Here is a 25,066-nt window from a genome sequence, read left to right as displayed (position 1 = left end):
TAGTGCTAATTTGGCCGACGAAAGCAGTGATAATTTCTTATTAGTGTCAACAAGCAAAAACTCTGAGCTTATGTAACACCTCCTACCCGTATTCATTGACGGAATAGGGTACGAGGCATTACTGGAGTTTACTGAACATTTTTAAATAATTCTGGATCATTTATTATTCAAATATTTGAAAATAAATTGGGTCCTCGAAGCCCAAAACATACATTAAACATTCAATCACATTCATGTCACATAAATATACAATTCAAACATTCAATAATTCAATTCAAGCTGCACGAACTTACTTCGTTGCTTGTTCGTGTTTATAATTTCACTAATCCGAAAACTTTTCTTTTCCACGTTCAAGTCTCATATTTGAGCCGTCCGGATCTTTATAAATAAATTTGACCATCATTTTTATTATTTCATATTCTGATACGCTCAATTAATGCTCTAGGCAAGATTACCACTTTACCTCTGAACTTTTGATTAATGACGATTTCATCCTTAGGCTCAGAAAAATAAAGTTCTTGTAATTTAATCTTTGTTTTGAGCCTAATTATTCTTATATTTTGATAACAGCCCATGAATTCTATAAAATAATAAAATTTTTCATAATTTCAACACTTTTTAATTTAATCCCTAAAACATGTTTTCACCCGATCTTGATCTAAATTAATAATTTCATTAAATTTTATAATTTAAATAATAATATAATCCATTTCATGCAATTTGGTCACTTTTTACATTTTTACAAAATTACCCATAAAGTTTTACTTTTATTTAATTTAGTCCCTGAGCCTAAAACATGCAAATTAGCCATGCTAGTTGAATATTCATATATATATTTTCCTCCTCCTCCTCTCCATTCCACATCCTTGATGTATATATCATGCTCATAAGTAACATTGTCTATAATTTCACTATTGACTTATATGTATATTCAAAGCTATCCATCCGTATCATAGTCAGTAAATTATTTTTATCTTAAGATACAGAACTCCAAATTAAGATCTTCTAATTTTTCCTAAAACTAAACTCACATATCTTCTTACCATAAAATTTTTAGAATTTTTGATTTAGCCAATAAGTACAGTTTATTCTTTAAAGTTATCCATGTTCTGCTGTCTGACAATTACAACCCTTCTTCACTTAGAATTAATTATCTCATCGTACAAGATTCGGATGATGTTTCCGCTTATTTCACTAAAAATAGACTCATTAAATATTTTAAACATATAAATTTAAGCCCTTAATTATTTTTCTCCAATTTTTTTTGATTTTCCAAAATCAGAACAAGGGAACCCAAAATCATTCTGACCTTGTCTCACTAAATTTATTATATCTCACAATTCACAATTATATTGCTTACACCGTTTCTTCTATAAGTAACAAGACTCATTAAGATTTAATTCCATATTTTTTTCATCCTCTAATTTGATTTCCACAATTTATGGTGATTTTTTAAATTTAGTCTACTACTGCTGTCCAAAACTGTTTTAATGCAAGATGTTTATTTGTCATATTTATAACACCCTTATTTTCTTTCTCTACTCTATTTCTCATTACTTTCTCTTAATTTCTCTTCACTAACATATCAAGAACATAAGACCATATATATAAGAAAACTCTACTTTAACATCAATTCCATGCTTTTTCAATAATATTAATCTTAAAAATATATTGAAATCTTGATGTTCTTACCTTGTCTCATTGATTTCATTCTTTAACTTGATTTTCTTTCTCCTCCAGCTACTATTTCTTGAATCTAACTTAATATTCTAGCTCCCTATAGTCTCCTTGTGATCTTTCTCTCTTGATGGCTATAGAAATTCTTTTAATTTCTAAGTGAAAATGGTGGATTTGTGGTGAAAGGATCAAATTATAAAGAAAGTAAAACTTTCTTTCTCTCTCTTCTTCTCACGTTGGTTTGCATGGGAAAGATGATGAAAATTCATCATCTTTCCTTCCTTTTATACTTAATAAATAATAATAAAATAATAAAATATCTTATTAAAATATCTTATTAAAATATTAATAAAATAATATTTATCTAATTAATAATTATAAAATATCATCAACATCATTATTACTTTCTAGATTTCTCTCTCTTCCAAATGACCAATTTTCCCTTAGTGATCTTTTAAAATTCCATCATTGAATAATCACATAATTTGGTAAAATTACATAGTCCCTCATAATTCTTTTCCTATTCAATTTAGTCCTAATTCATACATTTTCCTTAGTTTCTAGATCATTCCACCCTTAAAATATTTTCACTATTAATCCTTCAATTTTTTTCATATTTACACTTTAACCCTTCAAATTTTGAGTATTTACTCTTGTGCAACAAAACTTTTCTCACTTTTATAATTTAGTCCTTTCTTGAATTAATATATCATAATATACTTCTCAATGTTGACATAACTCAGAATTTTCCCTTTTTGTCACTTTATTTCCTTATTTTACTATATCAAGGATAATATCTTACTATAAAAATTTTCAGGATATTAAGGTAAAACGTAAATTTCAATCTGTGGCAAGTTCGGATGATAGCAATTCTAGTTCAATCTGACTTGAAAAAGGTTATTATCAGGAAAAAGTATGAGAATCTAAATAAAATAGAATGGGAAGAGCTTGATGAAAATGTTTGGCTGCAATCCAGTTGTGCTTCGCGAATACAGTATTGCAGGAGGTATTGGTGGAAAAGACATCATCCACCTTGTAGAAAAGGTTAGAAACTCTTTATGCGACTAAGTCTCTAGCTAACTGTTTAGTGTTGAAACAACGTCTATTTATTACTCTTTTAAATGATTTAAAGAACGTTGAGGTCCAGATTGACGATGAAGATCAAGCTATGCTATTACTGTGCTCTTTAGCCCCTTCATACAAGTCTTTTAGGGAGACCCTGATTTATGACAAAGACAAAATCTCATTCGAAGATGTGAATGGTTATTTGTTGAGTAGAGATAAACTCGATAATGAGTTTGGTTTGGATAGCAAGATAGATAGGCAAGTTTCCGTTTTGGTAACGTCAAAGAAGCGAGACAAAGGTGTTACTATTGTAAGAAGTTAGATCAGTACATTAAAGTAGATTGTTATAAATTACGAAATAAAAGGATTGTTGAGAGTAACAAGGAAGATATAGCTCGTGCTAATTTGGCTGAAGAAAGAGATGATTTCTTATTAGTTTCAATGAGCAAAAACTCTGAGCTTACATCCGAGTGAATCTTAGATTAGGGATGTTCTTTCCACGTGTGTCCCAAAAGAGAATGGTTCTCCACATACAGTTCGATTGAGGATGGAATTGTGCGCATGGGAAACGATTCATCCAATAAGGTAATTGATATTGGTACTGTTAAAATTAGGATGCACGATGGAACTATTAGGACACTCTCAGATGTCACGTATGTACTTGATTTACGAAAGAATCTCATCTCCTTGAGTACTTTAGACTCAAAAGGATGTAGAATCAACATCAAGTCGAGCGATATTAAGGTATCTCGTGGAGCTCTCATTTTGTTAAAAGGTAAAAGGCCGACAGTTTTTACATTTTGGAAGATTCTACAGTGACCGGTGAAATCGAACGTCCCTTGTCTGTTACGGAGTCGAAGTCAACTTGTTTGGAGCAAAGGCAACTTGGTCATAGGAGGGAAAAAAGTATGACCGTTTCGTTAAAGAGAGGTTCTCTTTTGGACGCAAGTTTTGAAAAGTCAGGGCACTGTATTCGTGAAAATCAAACTCGAGTTAATTTTGATTTGGCACAAGTCGAAGGCTAGAAGTCTTTTAGTTTCTAAACACAGATTCGACTCAATTAATTCCCTGCATAGTTCAAGATAGGCTTGTGATGGGCTTTGTCAAAGATGGCGTTGTGAAAATATTAAGTCAAGGTGGAGATTTGTTAAGTATGACTCATATTTCAGTCAAATTTGAAAAATAATCTTCTAGTTAAACTCTATTTTTTTGTTTCAATCAAACACTGATTGTTTAGATTATTTTATTATTATTTGACCTATGAATTTAGCTTATAAATAGGCTCTTTTCCAACCTTAGAAAACACACTTATTAGATATTAGAACTCATAACACATTTAGATAATTTTATGTTTACGTTTTAAAGGTTCTTTGTTTTTGAGATTTAGTTTTTATCTCCATCTTTTGTACTCTTCATTCTTTTGTCATTATAGTAAAATTATATTTGCCCATGATTTTTTATCCTCTTTAGAGGAGTTTTTACACGTAAAATTTGTGTGTTCAATTTTTCATTTTCTTCTGCTATTTTTACTTGTTCGTTGCTTAATCGAATTAATCCCCAACATACACTCTTTTAAAAAAAAAAAAGTAAAAAACTTGGTGAAATATTATACTAGAAAAACATCCTATTCATATAAAATATCAACGTGAACTAATTTGATAACATGATAGGATAAGAAACAATCACAATTCCTACAACTAACCAAGTTACAGAGTAATATATGATTAACAGTTCACTACCTTTAATCCATCTTCATGGAAGCCATAACCTGAAAAAGGGAAGTTACTATGATGAATTACTTGTGCCAAAAGATACTATAAATAAAAAACCAATGCTTAGAAATATAGATATGACATTCACCTTTTTGATATTTCTTAGTATTAGCCAACTAGCTGGTATAACAAATCATTTCCGCTGTGAGTGCTAAATTCATGTGCTAGCGTTCACTGAACCTTAGAGAAACTTATTTATCCATGTTCATATTTACTGTAGGTTAGATGAATACTCTGCATAAATAACTGGTGAAAAGGAATTTGAAATTAAAATGTGATCAACAAAACAAAGTCTTAGAGGTTCTTTTATAACAGGATCTGCTCACCTTGGCATGCTCCGCTAAACCAAATTCCTATATCTTCCCTTGAATCCAATCAAGCTCAAAGCTCACAAATTATTAATATAATTATTGATATAATATTATTTTATGTTTATATATTGCATACACAAGTAGTTATATTCATTCAATATAAAAATAATTTGATGTATTTATTTCTTTAAACGTGTATAATCGAATCAAAATTAAAGTTTTAGATATATATTTGAATCGTAATCAAAGTTTTATGTGTATAATTGTACCGAACCAAAGTTCATATATCAAACTGCACATTGAATAATCAAAGTTCATGTATAATATTGTGATTTTTTTTAATAACTAATATGTTGGGGATCGACCTGATTAAGTAACGAACAACTAAAAATAGTGAATGAAATTAAAAATTTGAACATTCAAATTTAACGTGGAAAAACTCAGTCAAAGATGATAAAAAATCACAAGTAAAGATAATTTTACTATAATGGTAAAAGAACGAAGAGTACAAAAGATGAGATAAAAACTAAATCTGAAAATAAAGAACCCTCAAAATGTAAATACAAAATTCTACAAAAGTGTTGAATGGATGTATTTTCTAATATTGTAAAAGAGATGGGATAAATTTGCAAGTCAAATAATAAAATAATTTAGACTAATCATAATTCAACTGAAACAAATAAATAAAGTTTAACTAGAAGATTATCTCTCAAATTTAACTGAAATATAAGACATACTCAACATCGTAAGGTAATATTTTAATATGATTATTATTTAGGAGGGTATTATTGTATTTTCCCTTTTTTAAAGATTTTTTTTTTAAATATATATCATTTAGTTTGGTTCCTCTAGTTGTTTTTCTATTAGTACACTTTTTTTTTATACATTTCAATCAAGTTGAGATAAACTACTGCAAGCTTTGGAAGCGCACAAAACCCAATATGGTCTACAAAGGTGACTCGCCATAGCTCTTAAACACGTGCAAGACGCTCAGCATGACTAGTTTACATTTTCATAAAGACACTTGTAGGCTGGTGAAAACTTAAAAGGAGCCTATATACCTCCCATCGACTAAGGAGAATAGGAAGGAAACTAGCGTTATTCTGTCAAATCCTCGACAAAGTCTACCAGCCTCCCATAGAATCACTAGAAATCAGCCTTTATAGCTCTCAGCACAGTTGTGTACAAAAATAAAGGCTTATTACACCCATTTAACCAAATGCTCCAATTTTTTATGTGGGATTAAGCAACATTTAATCTCTGAATAATTGGTAAAAAATTTTAATTTGGTCACTAGATTTTTTTTTAGTCCATATCAGTCTTGAAATTTAAAATTTTCTTTTAATTTGATCCCTCAATTTAGATTTCTTTCAGGAGTGACAACATAATATTTTTATATTATGCAACTCCATCACTTGAAAATTTAAAATATATATAATAATAAAAACTTTAGGTGATGATATGGCACAATTTTAAAGTGCCACATCATCAAACCTTAACAAAAAATCAAATTCAAGGATCAAATTGAAGAAAAATGCTAAAATTGGAAACTAAAAAAAGTTCAAGGACTAAGATGTGAAAAATTAATAAGTTCATGACTTTATCCCTTCTATATTTCCTCCTACTGTCGGTGTCAAGAAAAAAACATTTCATTTAAAATAAAATAAAAAAGTAAAAGGGAGGTACTTATTTAAGTGAAATAGATCAAAGGCGTTTCTAGTATTTTGCACACGTCTTTTCTTCCATATAACCTACAAAGGTATAATAATAATAATAATAATAATAATAATAATAATAATAATAATAATAATATAAAATTAAAGATATTAGCTATTTTATTTTTTAAATATCTAATTTATATGTGATGCAATGGTACCATATAAAAAAATTGATATTTTTTATATCTGTTTTACGATTTATGTTCGGGACTATTCCACTCAACAAGACCGTCTCTAAGGTTCAAATCTCTAAAGTTCAAAGACTCTTATTTGTTATGGCAGCATATAAATTAATACAGTATTAATGAATCATTAGTCGTCATATGTTAAAAATTGTGATAACTATATTTACCTTTTAATCATTTTTAAAATTATTCATTAATTTATTAATAAGGTAAACTGTACTAGCAGTCACTCAATTATCAATAAATTTTATTTTAGTCACCTGACTATTTAATTTTATCTTTTTGTCACCAGAGGATAATGGTGACAGCTTTTAAAATTGACATAATAATATTTTAACTCTTAATATTTATAAATTATGCCAATTTAGTTTTGATTTTAAAAATTTAACACTTAATATTTATATATTATATAACTTAAAGGATTAATTTTAAAAGAATAAAAAAAATAAAAATGAAAAGAAATTTGAAAACATATTTTCAGTCAAAGATAAAAAAGAGCGATGAGGAAGTGAACCACGTAGAGACCAAAACAGCTGCATATAAGCACGAAGAAGACGTGGACTCCAGCACTTTGCCCCATGCCCATCATTTTCCATGTTTCAAGCAAGATATAAGTCGGGTCTGGTTGATTTGATTTGATTTTTTTTTCGAAAAATTAAGTTCGGGTTTTGTCTAATTGACTTTAGTTTAAAATTTGGATAATATTATAAATTAAAATTACTTTTATACTAATATTTTAAATAATTTTATTATTAAATTTAAATTAAAAATAGTTAATTAATAAAAATTATGGTTGACCCAATCTAGGAGCTCAATTCGGATGGATATTTTAAATAATTTTATAATTAAATTTAAATGTATCTAATATCTATAATTAATCTTTTTCATTAAGATCAATTTAAAAATAAAAATAATTGTTTAAAGTAAAAAAAATGCAAACAAGCCCCATTTACTGGTTTTTTTCATGTTCTGCAAATGCATCGTTTGGACCATTCTTTTAAGTTGTCCATGTTTTCCACATGCATGCTATGACTATTCTCTTATATAATTCTCTTTCCGAATGTTTGAAAAATTCTGAATTGTGTTTAAATTATATTATCATCCTCTTTTGGTCAGCAAAAAAGTGTCCTTTTACTGAATTTAGGAGGATATACATAAATAAAATGAATGAATTTAAATCAGATTATTTCATATATATTTTAAAAATAAAAATTGAATGAGTTTTGAAATTAAATATGATCTTTCTATAATAAAAACAAATTCATGAGTTTGAATATTCAAATCACAATTAGATGGACCCATTTTGTCTTTTACCAATACATATGGTGAAATATCTTAAAAGAAAATGGAAAGCAATTATTTATCATACTGCTAAATTACTACTGAATTTCTTAAAAATGTGGATTTTAAAGGAAATAATTATTAAATTAAGTTATTTTTTTCGAAAAATTACAGGATTAGGTAAAAATAACAAAAACGTTTTCAGTTGATTTGCGGGAAAACACTTCCAACTGGTAGTGTTTTCCTTCCGGTCCTTTTTTAGGGTTAGATTTTTATTTTTTAAAGTAAGTTCTGTGGAATTTAGGGTTTAGGATTTTATATGATTTTTTTATATTTTTAAATTTTTATATATTTTTTAATAGTTTTTTGAGAGGTAAAGTTAATAATTATTTAATTAAATATTTAGAAGCATCGTATTTACATGCATTTTGAGCCTCATTCACGCACTGTCTGAAACCAGTTGATAAGCACCTTAGAAATGAGCTTATACAGAACTACACATAAGCTGATAGGATGAAACTGATGCATACGAGTGGGATTAATAACTTTTGGAAGGAGCACTAAGTTCGTATGATTGATATCAGCAATGTATAAACCAGCATTCAAGCAGGCCAAACAAAACTGAGTAACACCAAATCCAACGATGTGTTAGTATAGTTGACAGAACAAAACAGGAAACCCGTCAGGCCCCGAAGCTTTTGTGGGACCTATTGAATTTAATATCTATCATTTGAGTCAATGTTGAAATTCTAAAATTCGAAAAGTATAAGGACTAAAATTAACTAAATTATAGTATAGTAAACCTATTAATAAGTTGGGTTATCTGGTCAAACTCAAAAACCCGCTCAAAATTTGGAGGGTTTTAACAAAAATATTATACCTAAAAAATGATATTAGACAAAAAAGGCTGGTTTAAAATATATGTCGAGCTTGACTTCAATATTCAAAGCCCAATCCTAATTTAACCTAACTTTGTTTTTAGATTTATAGTATGCCATTATTTATTTAGTTTATATATTATATAATTTATATCAAATGAAAAATTAAGCATACAATATTAAATTTAAATATTAAAAATATAATAAGTTATTTAAGTTTAGTGGTGAAAAATATTTAATGTTTAGAAATTTAATAAAAGAATAAGGTAAACTATATCCAACGTCACTAAACTAAAATAATTTTATATTTTGGTCACTCAACTTCAAATTATTATAAAATGGTCATTGAACTATTAGAAGGTTTTCGTTTAAGTCATTGAGTTGTTAAAACTATTATTGTATAGTCTTCTCTGTTTGAATTATATACACTAATAGAGTGCTCACCTTCCCCTTCTCTTCTACAGTTCAGTGTTGTTTTTTTTTTGCATGAAATAATTTTAGACGTCATGAATCTGCAAATCAAAATCCAAATAGCTTTCTTCTCTGATCTCTAATACTTGTCATCAGATCAACTTGGATCTAAAGTATATTCTTCTATTCATCAATGTGTACTAATCCATCATATCGATCGTTAAATCGTCAATTGAAGCTCGCTAGCTGAACTAAAAGAAAAATTAATAACCCAATAATTTAGATGAAAACTTTTGAATAATTCGATAACTATTTTGTAACTTTTTTAAGTTGAGTGACCAAAACATAAACTTATTAACACTGAAGTAACTTTAGGTGTAGTTTACCCAAAGAATAAATATATAATGTTTGTAAAAAAATTATAATTAATAATAAAAATAATTACGTCTTAAAAAATATGTTGGAGCCTAAATGAGCTTGAGTTAATCATTTACAACTATGGGGATATTTGGACAAAAGTAGAGTATTTCAAGCCAAATTAAGCTTGACTAACTATGTATAATATTAAAATCATGCATGATACTAATTCAAACCCAACTTGAGCCACGAGTACAATGAGTAAATCTATAACTTACACATAGCATCTTTAAGAGATTTTAAGAGTACTTTTGACTAAACTAGAATTTGTTGGCTTCAGATGTGTTGAGAGAAGAATGGGTTCAGTTAGAAGTGTTCATAGGCTAAGTTCAAGTCGGGCTTAAGTATGATATTAATATACTTTATGTTTACTCAAGCTTGGCCCAGCTCAAAATATAGGCTTAAAGTTTTACTCAAACCCATCTATGTTTGTAAAAAACTAATTCAAGTCCATTTTAAGTTTGTCCATATTATTTTAAATTTTTAAAAATATTTATATTATATTATTTTAATATTTAAAAATTTTATACATTTTTATTTATTGAAAATTTTATTTAATCATTTTATTTTTTAATGTTTATATTAAAGTATTATTATATATTTAGTATATGTTTATTTTTTTAAGGTATTCTAAATAATATAATATAAAGTATTATAAACTTAAAAATGAGTCAGGCAGGGTTGGACTCGAGTCTTGAATATTTAAACCTAAGTCTAACCCATATTTTAAACGAGCTTAATATTTTTATCCAAACTCTTTTAAATTTCAAACAAACCTTTGGATCGGAAAGAATAAACCCCATTAATTAGTTAATTGGGGCGGGATTTTTGTAAACGTTTTTTCCATTTCATTTTGTTTATCAATGCCGCCGTTTGGTTTGCTTTGAGGCTGTTTGGTAATAAATAAAGTCCAGGCGTTTTTCTTTAAAATATTAAATCTAACTCTAATACACGTTAGAATATTAAATACTGATGGACTGATAGATACTGGAGGAGGGGTACCAAATTGAATGATAGAGAAACAATAAAGGAGCTAAGTACCAAGGCACACCGCATTTCTAAATAGCCTTGTCTTTTTTTTTGTTTTTGTTTTTAATGTATGTCTATAAATATGACTTATCTTCTCTGCTATAATTGAGAGCCTTTTAGAATCAGAGGATAAAACAGTGGCCTCCCTATCTCCATTTACTATTTTCTTCTCTCCTCTTCTTCTTTTGAAACATTTTCAGGTCAGTGTTTCTTTTTTGCATTATCTCCATTTCTTATTCAGTTTCAGTTCAGAATTCACTCCCAAATTTTCTGAAAAATAGCTGCTTCATGTCGTAACATTCAACACGTTGGTTATCTCATATGGCTTTTTCTTTTTTTTTTTAGAAAAGGACTAGTTTCTTTTAAGACCAAAAGGTCTGAAAATGACAGCATTATCTGAAACTCTCACCTTCAAAAGAGTTCATAAATTCAGGGTTTTGTTTTTTTTTTTTGGGTGTAGTGAAATAAAGGATGAAAATAGCAGTGATAGGAGGAGGGATAAGTGGGGTGATATCAGCCTATACTTTAGCCAAAGCCGGTGCAAATGTAGTGCTTTACGAGAAAGAAGAGTATTTGGGAGGCCATTCCAAGACCGTTCACTTCGATGGTGTTGATTTAGACCTTGGTTTCATGGTTTTTAGTCGCGTAAGTTTTTAACCATCACTTTTTCATTTTCTTTACCGACGCTTTTAGTCGTTTTCGTCGCTAAAGCTTTTACTTGGTATTGCTAGAGAGGAGATAAAACTGAAATTATAGGAATTTGGAAGACTATAAATCTACAAAAATCAAAATAAAAAAAAATAATTTTTGAAGAAAATGAAATTTTTAAAATAATTTTCTCTCTGTCTTTTATATATTTATACCATTTTTATATTATAATTATTTTTAATGAGCTGGAAAATAATAGTAGTTCTTGTGTGCTTGAAAATCAGACACGTAAAACCCTAGTTTTCACGTGTTTTCAAAACCCTCTATATTTTCTTTCCTTGAACCTAAACAATTTTCCACAGCATTAGAATAGTTTATTTCCTTTTCTAATACATTAATTAATAATAAATTGCTTTTTTTTTTTACTTTGCAAATGCATTAAAATAATTAAATTTAAATATATTAATATAAAAATAATTAGAAAATGTAAACTGATCCAAGGCCATGGAGAAGGGGTGGTTCCTGCCTTTTTTCTTTGTCTTTTTATTTGGTAGTTTGTTAATATTTAGTACTTTTAATGTGTGATGGAATATTACGGTTAGGTGGAAATGTTTTGGTTTTACGATTTTCCAACTAACATTTTTTTGAGAAGTAGACAAAATAATAATAATTAAATTTAGTACTTTTAAAGTTTAGGATTACGATCTTAATTTTCTAATTGATAAAATTTAAAATAAATAAAAAACTATTACCAAATTAAGAACACTCATTTAAAAGTATTGAAAGATCAAACAGTGTGGAAAAATAAAAAAAATCGAGAACAAAATGACAGGCGTTGAAAGAAAATAAACAAAAATTCATTTATTTTTACATAAAACAATTTATGTTATAAAATAATTATTTTCAAAGATTTTAATATAACTTTTTCAATATTTTTGCAAAATGATTTTTTATGAAACCGTTTTCGATGTATTTTGTAGGATGAATACACCAATTATATATATTTTAAAAATATAAATAATATTTTTGGGGTCAATTAAACCCCAGTACTGCATGAGTCTAACTATATTAATAGTTATTCAATTATATTTTTAATTATCTAATTATTTTTAATATTTTGGTGTTTTTATTTTTGTGCTAATTAATTAGTAATTAAAAAATAATATTAAATAATTAAATGATTATTTTATAATTTTTGTAATTAAATAAAAAACACATTTGAAGGACCTCTTATTGTAGTCTACATTAAAATAAATGTTTTTTAATAAATTAAAAATTGAGTTGACATGACTCTAGCCTAAATAAATATTTAAATAATATATATATATATATATATAGACGATGGATTAGGACACACTCACTTTTGTGGGTGAAATATTTTTAAAATAAAAGATATATTTATAATTTAATATTTAAAATAATAGAAAAACAATAATATCTTCTTAAAGTAATGGTTGAGGTTTTCTACTTTAAGGTTTAAAGCTTAAATCTTATTATTGTCATTTTAGGTTCTATCTAATTGATGTTAATTTGATTCTTGATATCAATTTAATAAAAATATATATAATTATCAAGAAAATTTTAATAATAATTTTTTATATTTATGATTATTTTTATAAAATAATATAATTATATTCCATACTTAATTTTTATTCATATACCAAACGATTTTATAATATAAATTTAGTACTTATAAAATTATGTATTAAAATCTAACATTTAACTTCTCAATACATAATTATTTTCAGTAAAATTTATTTCAAATATTCATGAAAAATAAATAAATAAATAATGAATCCAGTTTTTTTTCACCAATAATATTTTTAAATTTTTGAAATTGAGTAATCAAAATGTACTAATAATTTAGTGACAATGAGTATAGATTACCCAAAAAAAAAATACAAGTTGAACATTAGTGCTACTATTTCAAGGAAAGATGTTGAAACTTTCATGCAGGAATTGGAATTGAAAGTTTCTTCATTGATAAATATAATGTTTGATAAATTTATTAGTGGGGATGTCTCTGAAATGTGTGTGTGCGCCTTAATGTGATGACATTACTTTATGGCAGGTTACATATCCAAATATGATGGAGTTGTTTGAGAGCCTTGGGATTGATATGGAACCATCTGATATGTCACTCTCAGTGAGCCTTAATGAAGGCAAAGGCTGTGAATGGGGCAGCCGTAATGGCCTCTCAGGCTTGTTTGCCCAAAAATCCAACCTCTTCAATCCTTACTTTTGGCAAATGCTTAGAGAAATTCTCAAGTTCAAGAATGATGTTATTAGGTGAGCAATGATAAAAAGTCTTCATGTTACTCCAAAATGAGTTGTAAGTGTTGGCTATGAATATATATCGTCTTTCATTCCTGATTTTGCAGTTATCTTGAATTGCTCGAAAACAACCCGGATATTGACCGTAATGAAACATTGGGACAGTTCATAAAATCAAAGGGTTACTCTGAATTATTTCAGAAGGCTTATCTGGTGAGATATATCAGAAACCTCTCTACATTTTCTGATATGCTTTTGTTCGTATCAAAGTCGACTTGTTCGACGGAAATGTCTCATTAGTTGCCAATAGCAATGACAATGTTGTAGTTTTTTAGGTGCCTGTATGTGGTTCGATATGGTCATGCCCTACAGAAAGAGTTATGGATTTTTCAGCTTTCTCTGTTCTTTCATTTTGCCGCAATCATCGTATACTTCAGGTACATTCTCTTACAAATGAAAGTATTATATAAAGTATTTGGTAAGAATCACTCGTGGACTATGTTACTCGGACTCGTGTGAGTTTTAGATATGAATTTGTATGGAAAATGTAAGTCTGGCTAACATAGGTCATGGTCAGTATGAGCTTTCTATGTTAGTTTGGATTTGATAATATTACTTTGCTTGTCTTTATAGCTCTTTGGACGACCACAGTGGATGACCGTTCGATGGCGTTCACATCGTTACGTCAATAAGGTACCGGTTCTCATTATAATTTCCTCTTCTTAGGTTGCACCGTTTTGTATCCAAATTCATTGTTGCATGCAAATAGATGTAAGCTCCAGACATTTTATTTTTGCTGTGGGGTTATTGACAAAATGTAATCAGGTTAGAGAAGAGCTGGAGAGTAGAGGTTGTCAAATAAGAACCGGTTGCGAGGTGCATTCTATTTTGAGTGATGCTGAAGGTTAGTATCTAAATTCAAAGTTTCGTTCGAGTATTTTGCTCCGATATTATTAAGATTTTTATACTACAAAGCTGGATTCAGAAGTTCTCAACATTTTATAAATAATGTACATGTGAAATGATCATAGCAGCATGGTTTCCACTTTCAACTTGTTTTCTCAGAAGCTTCTACTTGCTTCATTCCTACATTCTCATTCTCTAAGATGATCCATAACATGTTTAAACGCCTTTTAAGATGATTAAGAGTAACTTGGCTTCTGTTTTGCATTATCTGAATAAAACTATTTCTTAAAACTGAAGAAATATGACAGATATGGCATTTATATTTAGACCTTTTCTCATGTCAGAAATATTTTGTGGTTCAACTGGTAATTCTAAAGGTTTATTACAGGTTGCACTGTATTATGTGGAGATGACTCTCAAGAGTTATATCAAGGTTGCATAATGGCTGTTCATGCACCAGATGCTTTGAGATTGTTAGGGAATCAAGCAACATATGATGAATCAACAGTGCTTGGTGCTTTCCAATATGTCTATAGGTACCATTATTGAATACATTATATAACTGAAACTGATATTTTATGCAATCCCAGAGATATTTCCATTTACCTCAAATACCATGAAGAGATCTTTACTTCCATTGAAGGCTTCCACCCTTCCCCCACCCCCCAAAAAAAAAAAAGGGCCTACATTGACCTTTTAAATTTCAGGATTTTAGATGTGGATATGTCAATGTATAAGTTAACCATGAAAGAGAGAACCATAAAAAAAGGGTTTTGATCTTTCAGTCTTGCACATTCATTTGTGATTCTCTTTATCTGGCAGTGATATTTATCTTCATCGTGACAAAAATTTAATGCCCAAAAACCCAGCAGCATGGAGTGCTTGGAATTTTCTTGGAAGTACAGACAAGAATGTATCTTTGACATACTGGCTTAATGTGCTTCAGGTAGCTATTATGTTCTCTTTGCTTAAATACACTCTTGAGTCCAAAACCTACTTGTAAAACGGAATATGTTATATTGATTAGTACTTTTGGTACTCATAGTTCAAAATGTGATTGCTTATATTATACTAGGACAGTATATGATCATGAGGACTGTTTTAGAGCTTCCACCAACTACTGGTGATGTTAAGATATGGGAGTGGGGATGCCTCTTGAAATTGGTTTCTAAAGTTATAACCCTTTTAACTTAGAAGATGACAATCAGAAATTATATTTTTCTAAAAAGGGAAGGTAACCAAAAATTTATATGAGAAAATTGATCTTATCACTAATGTTATTAGACTGCAATGTATGAATTTGCAGAATCTAGGAGAAACAAGCCTACCCTTTTTGGTCACTCTCAATCCAGATTATACACCACAACACACTTTGCTTAAGTGGAGAACAGGCCATCCAGTACCATCTGTTGCTGCAACCAAAGCTTCTCTTGAGCTTGATCGGATTCAAGGGAAGAGAGGAATTTGGTTTTGTGGAGCATACCTGGGTGAGCAGATTCTGTTATAAAAGACCCTCTGCTGACTGTCTTTGTTTTGTTAATCACATTTTATTTTTCAAAATCCCTTTCCATAAGATATTTATGCAGAGTATACATCTGACCTACAGTAAATATGAACATGGATATATGTATCTTCCTCTAAGGCTCACATTGTGCCTAAGTTTTCCTTGTTAGCCAGTTAGTAGTGTTTTAATTTGCTGATTGCCTGACATCTGAAAACTAAAAGTACTTACGATAATTTGGCTCAAAACTAGGAAACTTCACTTTCAAATAATTCATCATAGTAACTCAACTAACTTTCTTTTCAGGCCATGGCTCCCATGAAGATGGACTAAAGGTAGTGATTACTTTTAATCATAAATTATTTCTTACCTTACCATGTTCTCAAATGAGTGCATATTGATCTCCCATTTGACTAAAGGATGTCTCCCTAATATATATACTTCACCAAGGTTTTTACTCTTTTTTTCAAAAGGATGTGTTTATTATATCGCAGTTCACAAGTGAGGTTCACTTCTTTCCAGGCTGGGATGATTGCTGCAAACGGTCTGCTGGGAAAAAGTTGTAATATTCTGAGCAATCCAAAGCATATGGTGCCCTCTCTGATGGAAACAGGGGCACGTCTTTTTGTTACTAGATTCCTCAGTCATTTTATATCAACCGGATGTGTGATGTGAGTTCCTCCAATGTCCTACTCTGCTGCTGGTTGTTGTCTGTTCTAATGTGTCCACACTTGTGAAATTATAAGATCATAATGTGCTTTGATTGCCAATGCAGGGTTTCAGCTTTAGGTTTAAGATCAGTATGATTCATCTATTGTCCAAATCATTTTTGTTCTTCATTTAAGAACCATAGACAACTATTAGCTACTAATACTGTCAATTGTTTCACTTAAAGCCGGACCATCCTGATTTAGACTAAGTATCCAACACTCACCTCAAGACCAAGTAGCAAACCCTATTCGTGAGGTGTTTATCATGTCAATTTCATGACAATGTGCATGGTTTTAGATAAAGGATTCTTGGACTTCTGAAATGCTATTTATGCCCTTGATTCAACCATGATCATCGTATTTTTTTAATTTTAATAATTAATAACTTTTACTTTTTCCATTAACAGTTTATTGGAAGAAGGTGGCACTATGTTTACCTTTGAAGGAACTAGCAATAAGTGTTCTCTAAAAACTGTAATTAAAGTTCACAGTCCACATTTTTATTGGAAGGTAAATGCATTTGAAATCAATCGATCAATGAAGATACCATATGATTATCTTATGTTCTCTTGACTTTTTACTTTAACTGAATTACTTTGTCCTACACTCATGTCAGACACATATTTCCATCACAAATTTCCATATTGTACAAGAGCATGATTCTCCTAATATAGGAGAAAATATACCGTATCCACAATCTCAATAATGTATATGTCAAGCTACGTATAATGTATTGAACTTATGGATACGGTTTTCCTTATGCGTGATATTTCGAGCAATTAATGAGCACTAATAATTGCTTTTTTAGGTTATGACAGAGGCAGATTTAGGCCTTGCAGATTCATATATCAATGGGGATTTTTCTTTTGTTGATAAAAAAGATGGTCTGCTGAACCTTGTAATGGTAAGTAAGAAAATGACACAATCATAACAATGTGTTATAACTACCGGTACCTGCGTTCATCAGATTTGCCTTGTTACCTGCAGATTCTTATTGCCAACAGAGATTTGATTTCTTCCAACTCAAAACTTAATAAGAAAAGGTATACTCTTAATTGTAAACCCAAGATGATAAGCATATTCTTCACCTAAATCCCAGTTGAGATAGTATATCTAACCCTTTATTTTTAGGGGTTGGTGGACACCATTGTTGTTTACAGCTGGTTTAACATCAGCAAAGTATTTCTTCAAGCATGTCTTAAGACAAAATACTCTTACACAAGCTCGTAGGAACATTTCTCGCCATTACGACCTGGTATGAGGCCTTGACCTGTAAATCCTTTGTTGTTTATCCAAGTATGCTGAAGAATCTAATGCTCGATGTGTGAGTGTATATATGATTTTTTGCAGCTTATTAAGATTTTAAGACGTACATAATGCTTATAATCATTCTTTGTATTCTTAGAGTAATGACCTTTTTGCACTCTTCTTGGATGAGACAATGACATACTCTTGTGCAGTATTTAAGGTTAGACTCACTGTCAATACTTGGCACTTTATGTGATGATATTATTAAATAAGATTGTTAGTAAATTTGATTTTTGTTTGTTTTACAGACTGAAGATGAGGATTTGAAAGATGCACAACACAGAAAGATCTCTCTTTTGATTGAAAAAGTAAGTCCTTACAGTAATAATATTTTCTGTTCATACTATAATCTTTTATCGAATTTTCCATCTCGATTTTCCAGGCAAGAATTGATAGCAAGCATGAAATTCTTGAGATTGGATGTGGTTGGGGAAGCTTAGCAATCGAGGTTGTCAAACGAACCGGATGCAAATATACCGGCATTACTTTATCCGAAGAGCAACTCAAACTTGCAGAAAAAAGAGTGAAGGAAGCTGGACTTCAGGTACCAATATGATAATCTGCAACATATTGACAAAAAATATAAGCTGCTAATTATCGGCCAAATTGAAGTCATGATATGTTTTTAATTTAGCAAATAAAGTAGTAATTTTGTAAGTATCAGCTTTAGCACCAGTTCGAGTTTGTCAATGGCTCTGGCAATTGCATCTGATTGACTTTCAGGGGTTCATAGCCATTGCTATCTCTGTATTTTAACTTTATTGTCAGGAAAATATAAGATTTCAACTCTGTGACTATCGACAACTTCCTAGCACCGACAAGTATGACAGAATTATATCGTGGTAAGTTCTTTAAGCCACCAATTTTACCCCCATTACATACCAAAACAAAGATCATAATACTATTATGGCCATCTCCAGTGAGATGATAGAAGCTGTTGGCCATGAATACATGGAGGACTTCTTCGGTTGCTGTGAATCAGTGTTAGCAGATGATGGCCTTCTTGTTTTACAGGTAACTGCAGTTTGAGAACATTTCCAGTATTTAGCCAAGATCATGAAAATTACTAGCGATGTTGCTCGGACTCGTCATTTTTTTGGAAGTGTCTGTATTCAACATTCATAATACGGAAATATGATGCGCCAAGGACGTAAAAAAACTTGGAAAAAATCTGACACATAATTGCACACTATACCCGACATCAAGTAACATAGATTACCAGTAGATTTGTTTTGACTACTATTTGGGATGGTTCATGTTACTGCAGTTCATATCAATACCAGAGGAACGGTACGATGAATACAGGCGAAGCTCGGATTTCATCAAGGAATACATCTTCCCTGGTGGATGCTTACCTTCTCTGGCTAGGATAACAACAGCCATGAATGCTGCATCCAGACTCTGGTATAATGCAATTTCCCCTCTTGTAAACTTTTATGTACATAACCATGCATTTCGTTTTGGTTTCTGTTATACAAATATTTGGTCATGGAGAAAAGTGAAAGAAGTTGTTTAATTGTAGTGTGGAGCATGTGGAAAACATAGGACTTCATTACTACCAAACGCTTAGATATTGGAGAAAGAATTTCTTGGAGAAACAGAGGTATGCCATTCCCAGTACATTTGTATGCCATTCCAACTTGCATGAAAATCTTGAAAAAGAAAATTGCACACACTTGTGTTAAAGTACGTGTCAAACACTCGCACACAAGTTCAATCCAAATAATGTAGATAAATAAGACTTTATCTAATAATTTGATAACCTTTTCAATGAAATTTGGAAATTTGATTGTTGTGCTGCTGGAAATTTGATAGCAAAATCCATGCCTTGGGATTCAATGACAAGTTCATCCGAACATGGGAATACTATTTTGATTATTGTGCTGCTGGTTTCAAGTCCAATACTCTTGGTAATTACCAGGTGAGTCTTTCCCCATTTTCATTTTTTTCTTTCTAAAATAATATTAACCAACACTTTCTTAATGAAATTATGAGGTATTATCCGACAAAAATATTAGAAAATTTTTTATAAAAAGATTGTTTGAAAATACTTAAATCGAACACTCGCCCTAGGTCCAGATAACATAAATACATGTTTTTTCCTCCTAGATCTATTTGAATATCTTATGAACTATTTGAGACCATGCATTTCTTGGAAATATAGACCTTGCTTATGCCATCTAATTATCCATTAATTGAGCTAATGTTTTACATATGTAGGTAGTATTTTCTCGGCCTGGAAATGCAGTTGCACTTGGCAACCCATACAAAGGCTTCCCCTCAGCTTCTTAATTATTTATTTTCTCCTTATTTCAATCGTACTATAGCCATGATTTGAGCTTGTTGATAACTGATACTACACGTTTGGTTTCATTCAAATATGGTATTTGAGTGCATATATATACATTGATGAATGTAATTCTGGCATGCCTCGTAGGAACTTGCCAGCAGGATTATATTTTTACATGGACATTTATTTTAATTCTCTGTTCAAATTTTAATAAAAGAATAATTTTGACTTATTAAATGCCATAAATTAAAATAATTATAAAACCTGGATCATTTTATATCATTAAAATGGATCTTCATTCCCATGCGGATATGCGCCACCAAAATCCAGAATTCCTTTAAAACTGAGTGATCAAACAATCAATTAAAAAAATTAAATATATAAATAAAGCAGAACAAGAACTCATTTTAGCAAGGAAAACATTAAAAAGTAAAAGAAGAAAAAAAAACCCAGAACAAGAGTACCATACAAGTCTTACTGTCTAAGGACATTAGCACATGCACTAAACATGTAGACAGACAACTATTTGATGCAGAAGTGTATTACTCAAAAACAGAGTTCGAGTAAATAGCATATAAGATACATCTGAAGTTTTCATTGCCTAACTAGCCTAACTCTATTGATAATGGAAAGACCGAGCTTCTATTTTCTATCTATACATTCTACCATTCTGTCACCAAGTCATTTCTAGTGGCTAGCAACGTTTGAGCCCTTAGTCCCGTTGTCTAGAAGCAGAACACCTAAAATCCTTGATACTAAATGCTTTCAGCACTACAATCCTGAAAAATGAATGCGTTTCATTATCAACCGTAGTATCCAAATCCTTCCACCGACCAAAACTCAATTCAATTGCCTAGGTTGACACTCAAAAGTCAAAACTACTAAAAGCCTCCTCTCCCCTTTCCACTGTATTATTAGTTTATTACCTAAAATGTACATTAGTGGGGAACAATGAACAATCATGAATAATACAAGGTTACCAACAGAATTCAGAACAATTTAACCTACTGTTTGTAGAAGGAAAGAAAGGCCCCTGCATTAAATGTTTGGCAAAACTCAATTAATTCATTCCAAAACTAATGGGAACTTTAAAGACATACTTTTCTAGAGCTCTAATAATCAATTATCATACTATGAAATTTACTCCAAAGAATCAAAAGGCACAATCAATAATTATGTAATCTTGATCTGCCAGAAAGCTAACAGCTTTTGAATCAACATACCCCAAGCAGTTTGCATCACTAATCCAACTCCATCTTGAATAAAAACCCCACAGAAACCAGGATGAAGATCAGGAAACCTTTTGACTCAAAAGCCAAGAATTTGTAGTGTTGGGACAGCACCTGGGTGGGGAAGGGCCCCTCTCATCTCATGTTAATTCAAATTTTCAACTGAGCAAGTCCTCTGCCGAACAAACCCCACGCTGAACAAACCCCACCAAAAAGCTCGGGTTCAGCCATGAGTGGACACTTGACTCCACCTTTGAACTCTCGAGCATCTCTCCGCCTGTACAACACAAGGGCAAATACAGGGGGAAAATCATTATGCCATCCTCAAGTGTCAACTACCACTACGTTTATCGCTATCACTACGAGTGATCAACCCAAGTGGCCCATATCTCCACTGCTATCAAAAAAAATCCTTGGTAAATCTCCGTACCCTACTGATCATATCAAATCAAGCATAATTATCTATCATCAAATTTTTCTAGATGATATATATAACAATAAAATGCTCAAAACAGCAAGATAATACAATTTTAAGTTATATAAACTAATATAGCTTAAACACTACCATAAATATAAAGGTATTGGAGCAGCAAGAAAAAAATATAAAGCAAGCCAAATTAAAACTACTCAGTAGCACAACTGAAGAAAGGCACCTATTACGCCTCAAAACTACTTATTATGACTAGCAAAACAGATACTGCAAACTACAGGGTTTCAAGCAATCCAACCGGTCCCGAGGTGATTTATCATCCAACTTGAAACTCTCCTGTTGCTGCTCGAGTAAGAAACCATCACAATTACAAGAGCAAAGAGAAGGTCATGCGCAGAAGAGTTTGAGATCAAGTTGTCTTTCTTGTGATAGTATCACTGTTGCTGAGCTTGTCGGCCCTGAGCACCGCCGTACCCACCACCATAACCACCTTGTCCACCATGAGGACCATTTGCCTGAGCACCCCCATAATTTCCAGAACCTTGGGATGAATCAGACCTCCATGTTGCATTTCCATACCCTGAACTTCCATTTACATCACCATACCCACTTCCCATGTAACCACCACCACTCCCTTGTAGATCTCCCCCACCTGCACCAGCATTACTATTTGGAGTACCACCAGAACGACCTCCAGCAGCCCCATAGCCAGCATTCCCATAAGATCCATCATTACCACCATATCCACCATATCCATAACCTTGACCCCCATACCCAGTAGCTCCAGTGGGAGATTGGCCAGTAGCTGCAGAACCTGGACCACCACTACCAGCACCAGCACCCCAAGGAGCAGCATTCCCATAACCCATAGCACCATAACCAGAAGGAGCTTGAGTGCCCCATGAACTTCTAGGGGCACCAGGAGGCCCACTTGCATAACCAGCATTAGGGTTCCCATAAGCTGCACCTGCAGGAGCACCATAACCAGCACCTGCACCACCATAATTTCCATAACTACCATAACCTACACCATTATTAGCAGGACCATAACCGTAACCAGGTGCATATCCTGATGAGCCATAAGGTGGAAAGCCAGCTCCAGTACCCTGAGCACGCATGTAACTATTGGAGTCCATTCGACCATCATAAGAACTTGAATTCCCACCAGAAGAACCATAACCCTGGTAACCTCCAAAACCACTGGCACCACCACTCATAGTACGGCTAACCCCACCGGGGTTTGCATCTTTGGGAAGGGCCCGCTTCACTTCAACTTGCTTGCCATTCAAATCATGAAAACTCTTGTGCAAAACCCTGTCAACTGCATCTTCAGTGTCGAAGGAGATAAAACCAAACCCTCGAGGCCGCTGAGTATTCTGGTCATACATGATTACTACATCAGTTACATGACCATATGCCTCAAAGTATTGGCGAAACCCGTCTTCAGTCAAGGTCGGAGGCAGTCCTCCAACAAAAATCTTCTTGGTCCTGATATTTCCACCACCTCCGGAATTTCTAGCCTGATTAAAATTACCAGATCTAGCAGACGTTTGCTGCTCCTCTCTAGATAACGCCCTCTTTGCCTCAACCTGGGAAACAGTTATCTTATAATTGGGAACTATCTTTGCACCAGGCAACGCCAATAACAATACAGATAAAAGACACAAAATCGGATGAAATTAAGCACACACACACATATAAGCACAAAAACACCTTAAATTGTAAAATTGGCACCAAAATAATATAGCAGACACTAAGAAACTCCAAGTATCTTCTCATGCGTAGGCAAAAGACAATAAGATAAAACATACAAAATTAACAATAAATAGAGCATAATCCGAGGGGAGGGGGGAAGAAAACTTGGAACCATACAATCATCAACCAGTAAATCAATAAAAAATAACATATAAACTCCCAAATTCATTTCACTCGCTAGAATTAGTATTAAAAAGGAAAACCCACTGGGATAACAATAACCCTAGAAAATCATTATAATAAATGTAAAAATAAAAATAAAAACCTCACCGTTCTACCATCAATGGTGTGCTTTTCTTGAAGAACAGTATCGAGAACCGACGGATCTGAGAAGACAACGAATCCAAAGCCACGAGGTCTCCCCGTAACCTTATCTCTCATAACAACAGTCTGCAAGATGTCGCCGTACTGACCAAAATATTCCTTTAACCTATCCTCACTTGTTTCCCATGATATCCCTCCAATAAACAGCTTCCCCTGATCTGAATCCATTCCCCCCTTCTACTCTTCTCTTCTATTCCTCCAAATCTAACGAAAAAAGCTTCCGATTTTAACCTTCCTTTTTGGTTTTAGGGTTTTGGGGTTTTTTTTTTTAGGGACTTGGAGAATGAGGAAGAAAAAATTATTTGGGGGCCGATTTTGAGAGACAAAGTTACAGCTGCTCTAAAGCCAAAGAATAAAGAAAGGGGAAGGGAAGAGTGAGGGATCGCGTTGTATGCCGTTTGGACGGTGGAGATTTTGGAATATTTCGGGAAGGAACGACTGGGATTTTGTTTAGATAGGACTATTGGATCCGATTGGTCCAGTTTCATTTGGGCTGGGTTTTAATAAGGTTTTCATTTAACATAAAATTATTTTATGGAGAATAATATAATTTTTGGCCCCTAAACATCTAAACTTGGCAATTAGTACTATTTGGTACTTGTATTTGTACTTTTTTTATTCATTATGGTCCTTGAACACAGTAATTAGATTCATTTTGATCTCTAGACTTGGATTCTATCAAGATTCGATGATATAAACAGTGTTATTGGAACATGACCAAATTAGACGGATTGAGAACCAATCAATATAACAGTCTAAATAAAGCGGTTGAATTGATTGATTTGAAAACTACTTGAAATTGGTAAAATTTGAAAATCAGGACAAAAATCGACTATTCAACAGATTGAACCATTTTAATTTTTTTTACTTTTTTATACTTTTACGAATTTTTAATTATTGTTATTGTGGCTGACGAACCAATCGAATTGGTTGAATAGGAATTGGTG

At 31.6% G+C, this 25,066-nt stretch overlaps 2 protein-coding genes across 9 annotated transcripts; one reads left to right on the top strand and one right to left on the bottom strand.

Moving 5' to 3' along the window:
- The first annotated feature begins 10,712 nt into the window (after nt 1-10,712).
- On the top strand, nt 10,713-20,618 carry LOC108475911 (uncharacterized). 4 transcript variants are annotated; one of them, XM_017777890.2, is made up of 25 exons: nt 10,716-10,944; nt 11,205-11,389; nt 13,464-13,681; nt 13,774-13,879; nt 14,002-14,103; nt 14,300-14,359; nt 14,492-14,570; nt 14,961-15,108; nt 15,395-15,518; nt 15,879-16,059; nt 16,380-16,408; nt 16,596-16,744; nt 17,191-17,293; nt 17,592-17,687; nt 17,771-17,826; nt 17,915-18,038; nt 18,189-18,251; nt 18,340-18,399; nt 18,474-18,635; nt 18,860-18,933; nt 19,012-19,105; nt 19,359-19,495; nt 19,614-19,694; nt 19,907-20,012; nt 20,312-20,618. In XM_017777890.2, the coding sequence occupies exons 2-25, from the start codon at nt 11,216-11,218 to the stop codon at nt 20,381-20,383; spliced, it is 2,598 nt and encodes an 865-aa protein (XP_017633379.1). In that variant the 5' UTR covers nt 10,716-10,944; nt 11,205-11,215; the 3' UTR covers nt 20,384-20,618. The 4 variants fall into 4 exon arrangements, with proteins under 4 accessions (XP_052881915.1, XP_017633379.1, XP_017633380.1 ...); XM_053025955.1 differs by lacking the exon at nt 11,205-11,389 and having other exon boundaries at nt 10,713-10,944; XM_017777891.2 differs by lacking the exons at nt 10,716-10,944; nt 11,205-11,389; nt 13,464-13,681 and having other exon boundaries at nt 13,791-13,879; nt 13,994-14,103.
- Nucleotides 20,432-24,544, bottom strand: LOC108475912 (heterogeneous nuclear ribonucleoprotein 1-like). Of its 5 annotated transcripts, XR_008280269.1 has the most exons (5): nt 24,066-24,544; nt 22,339-23,629; nt 21,605-21,887; nt 21,390-21,414; nt 20,432-20,724 (listed from the first exon to the last, which is right to left on the bottom strand). XR_008280269.1 is itself a non-coding variant. In XM_017777893.2 (2 exons), the coding sequence occupies exons 1-2, from the start codon at nt 24,285-24,287 to the stop codon at nt 22,475-22,477; spliced, it is 1,377 nt and encodes a 458-aa protein (XP_017633382.1). In that variant the 5' UTR covers nt 24,288-24,544; the 3' UTR covers nt 22,069-22,474. The 5 variants fall into 5 exon arrangements, 1 of the variants encoding a protein (XP_017633382.1); XR_008280270.1 differs by lacking the exons at nt 20,432-20,724; nt 21,390-21,414 and adding an exon at nt 20,787-21,160; XR_001870043.2 differs by lacking the exon at nt 20,432-20,724 and having other exon boundaries at nt 21,324-21,414.
- Between the last annotated feature and the right edge of the window lie 522 nt (nt 24,545-25,066).

Source organism: Gossypium arboreum, chromosome 3, assembly GCF_025698485.1.
Source record: "Gossypium arboreum isolate Shixiya-1 chromosome 3, ASM2569848v2, whole genome shotgun sequence".
NCBI lineage: Eukaryota > Viridiplantae > Streptophyta > Magnoliopsida > Malvales > Malvaceae > Gossypium > Gossypium arboreum.
The sequence above is the reverse complement of the archived record's forward strand: the minus strand, read 5'-3'. Positions and strand labels throughout refer to the sequence as shown.